The sequence below is a fragment of the Cyprinodon variegatus genome, unplaced genomic scaffold (genome assembly GCF_000732505.1).
Source record: "Cyprinodon variegatus isolate N-32 unplaced genomic scaffold, C_variegatus-1.0 Scaffold5, whole genome shotgun sequence".
NCBI lineage: Eukaryota > Metazoa > Chordata > Actinopteri > Cyprinodontiformes > Cyprinodontidae > Cyprinodon > Cyprinodon variegatus.
Window position 1 is genome coordinate 52,431 of NW_015150458.1, and position 2,897 is coordinate 55,327.

The 2,897-nt window shown below is 40.6% G+C and overlaps 1 protein-coding gene across 1 annotated transcript in view; it reads left to right on the plus strand.

Annotated features, from left to right (window-relative positions):
• The window catches only part of LOC107084265 (copine-8-like), an 86,128-nt gene that overhangs the window by 52,120 nt on the left and 31,111 nt on the right, over positions 1-2,897 (plus strand). Inside the window, exon 7 of the mRNA XM_015374022.1 lies at positions 2,826-2,886. Coding sequence (XP_015229508.1) covers positions 2,826-2,886 — 61 coding nt within the window. The remainder of the gene's footprint in view (positions 1-2,825; positions 2,887-2,897) is intronic.

Here is a 2,897-nt window from a genome sequence, read left to right on the forward strand (position 1 = left end):
AGATTTGTACAGGGTAAAAGGGATTCTGAATAAGGAAGGCTATCACTCCATTTAGCAACGCCATGCCGTACCCAGTGGACAGCGCTGGATTGGAGCCAATTTCATCCTACAGCAGGACAATGACCCTACACACACCTCCAAATTGTGCAGAACTATTTAGAGCAGAAGCAGGCAGCTGGTATTCTATGGGTAATGGAGTGGCCAGCGCAGTCACCAGATCTGAACCCCATTGAGCTGCTGTGGGAGCAGCTTGACCGTATGGGACGCAAGAAGCCCATGCAACCTGCTTCTGGAAGCGTGGGGGGGGGGAATTTCTCCAGATTACCTCAACAAATTAACAGCAAGAATGCCAAAGGTCTGCAACGCTGTAATTGCTGCAAATGGAGGATTCTTTGACGAAAGCAAAGTTTGATGTAAAAAAAAATCTTATTTCAAATGCAAATCATTATTTCTAACCTTGACAATGTCTTGACTCTATTTTCTATTCATTTCGCAACGTATGGTGGTGAATAAGTGCGACTTTTCAGGAAAACACAAAATTGTTTCGGTGACCCCAAACCTTTGAAACGTCGTGTGTATACATATATATATATATATATATATATATATATATATATATATATATATATATATATATATATATATGTAACCCTAACCACCGAGGCTAAATGCTAAGGATGTCTGAGAGCAAGTATAGCCAGATGCCCATACCTGAGGCACTGGAAACAGCCAAACAAAGACTCCAAGCCTCAACCAGCCGCCTAAAGAGATAAACAAGAGACAATGAAGCCAGACGGGTAAACGTCTGTTCACAACTCAACCAGGGAAAGTGTACGCTTAGTGGCAGGGGGACAATAGTAGAACAACCCCACCGAACACGGAACGGTACTGGAAAGACATATGGAGGAAAGAGGCAGCACAAAACAGGGAGGCACAGTGGCTGGTAGCTCTGAGAGGACCACAGCAACCTCCCTGAACAGGATCCAGTCACCATCACAGTGGCAGACATCCAAGAAAGAGTCTCAGGCATGAAAAACTGGAGAGCACCAGGCCCCAACATGATAGACACCTACTGGCTTAAGAAACTCACGGCTCTCCACAAACGATTGGCAGCACAAATGAACCAGCTGCTGAGAGATGGGAACAACCCTAAATAGCTAAACGAAGGGTGCACAATCCTGATCCTGAAGGACTCCTCAAAGGGTACAGTACCGTCCAACTATCGCCCCATAACCTGCCTCTCCACAACATGGAAGCTCAGGTCCTGGATCATAGCAGCTAAGATAAGCGGGCACATGGATCAATACATGAGCACAGCTCAGAAGGGAATTGGCAAAAACACCAGAGCTGCCAAACACCAACTCCTGGTAGATGGACCAGTTGCTTAAGACTGCCGAACCCGAAACACTAACCTAAGCACTGCCTGGACTGATTACAATAAAGCCTATGACACTTGGATCATTGTATTGCTATGTCACTATGGTAGAAAGGTGGGATAATGTAATTTGCTGTGGTGACTTTAATGCACATAGTACTTTATGGGGATGGATAGTGATATTAATGGAGAAGTGACAGAGGAGGTTTTGGATGATAACAAATTAGTGTGTTGAAATGATGAGTTAGGGACAAGGGTTAATGCAGCAGAAGGAACAAAGTCAGTGTTTGATCTGACATTAGAATCACAGAATTAAGCAGGAATAATCAATTGGAAGTGGTTCAGACAGCACTGTTGGCGGTGATCATTTTCCAGTTTTGGAAGAGATTCATAGCTGTAAAGATTTGCAGGAATGAAATGTGGGTGTATGGGAATTAAAGCAGACAGACTGGGCTGTTTTCTGTCATTGCAGATGAAAAGTTATAATAAGTTAAATTAGTTTATGGGGTTAACAAGCTAAATGCAGATATAAGTAAAGCAATCCTAGCTGCTGCTCAGGTAACAATCCAAGGAGTAAGGGTACTATAAGGAGAAATATTGTTCCATGGTGGACTAAGAAGTAGGAATAAGGCATTTAGAGTGTTAAATGAGGACTATGAATTTTTTGAATCTAATTGCTTATAAACAACTTCAGGGTGTTGTTTGAAGAATCATTAAACAAGCAAAGAAAGTATATTGGAATAGATATTGTGAGTCAATTGGACAAACTACACCATTATGTAAAGTATGGAGTACAAATAAAAAAAATAGTTGGAATAGGAGAGATGTTGGATACCCAGTATTAAGAGATGGAGAAGTATTAATAACTGAGAATGTAGATAAAGCAGAGCTCTTAGTCAGAACCCTAAAGTGCACAGTAAAGCTAAGTTAGCCAGAGAGGTATTACAATACAGAATAGAGCATATAATGTCCAAAGCAGTGAAGATGGTAGGGACGATTTAATAAATGTGTCTTTTTCTATGGTTGAATTGAATAAAGAAATAAAGAGTCAATACCAGGGAGAGATCGGATAACATATGGCATGTTAAAAAGATTATGAGGGGTAAGAAAATGATTCCTTAGCTTTATAATAGAGTATGGGATACAGGTGGGCAGCCAGATGTTTTGGAAGAGTCAACTGTTGTTCCTATATTTACATATTTACACCTGAAGATGTTTTACAACCGATAGGAGACCTTTATATTTTCAGATAGTTATTATAAGTAGTTTTGCTGATTTATGGTTGTGATTTATGAGCATATATACTTTCAGAATTAGGTATTCTTTCTCTATTACATTTTTCAGACAACCTGGCTGCGAGTCTAATAACCAAACACAAACACACGCACCCACATGGCACCAATTCAAAGGTTGGTGTGAATTAATACAGCTGATATTACAATCCTTCTAGATTACGTGAACCAAGAGAGGAAAACATTAGGGATGCACGATATAATCGGCAGAGATGGGAAGTAACGAAGTA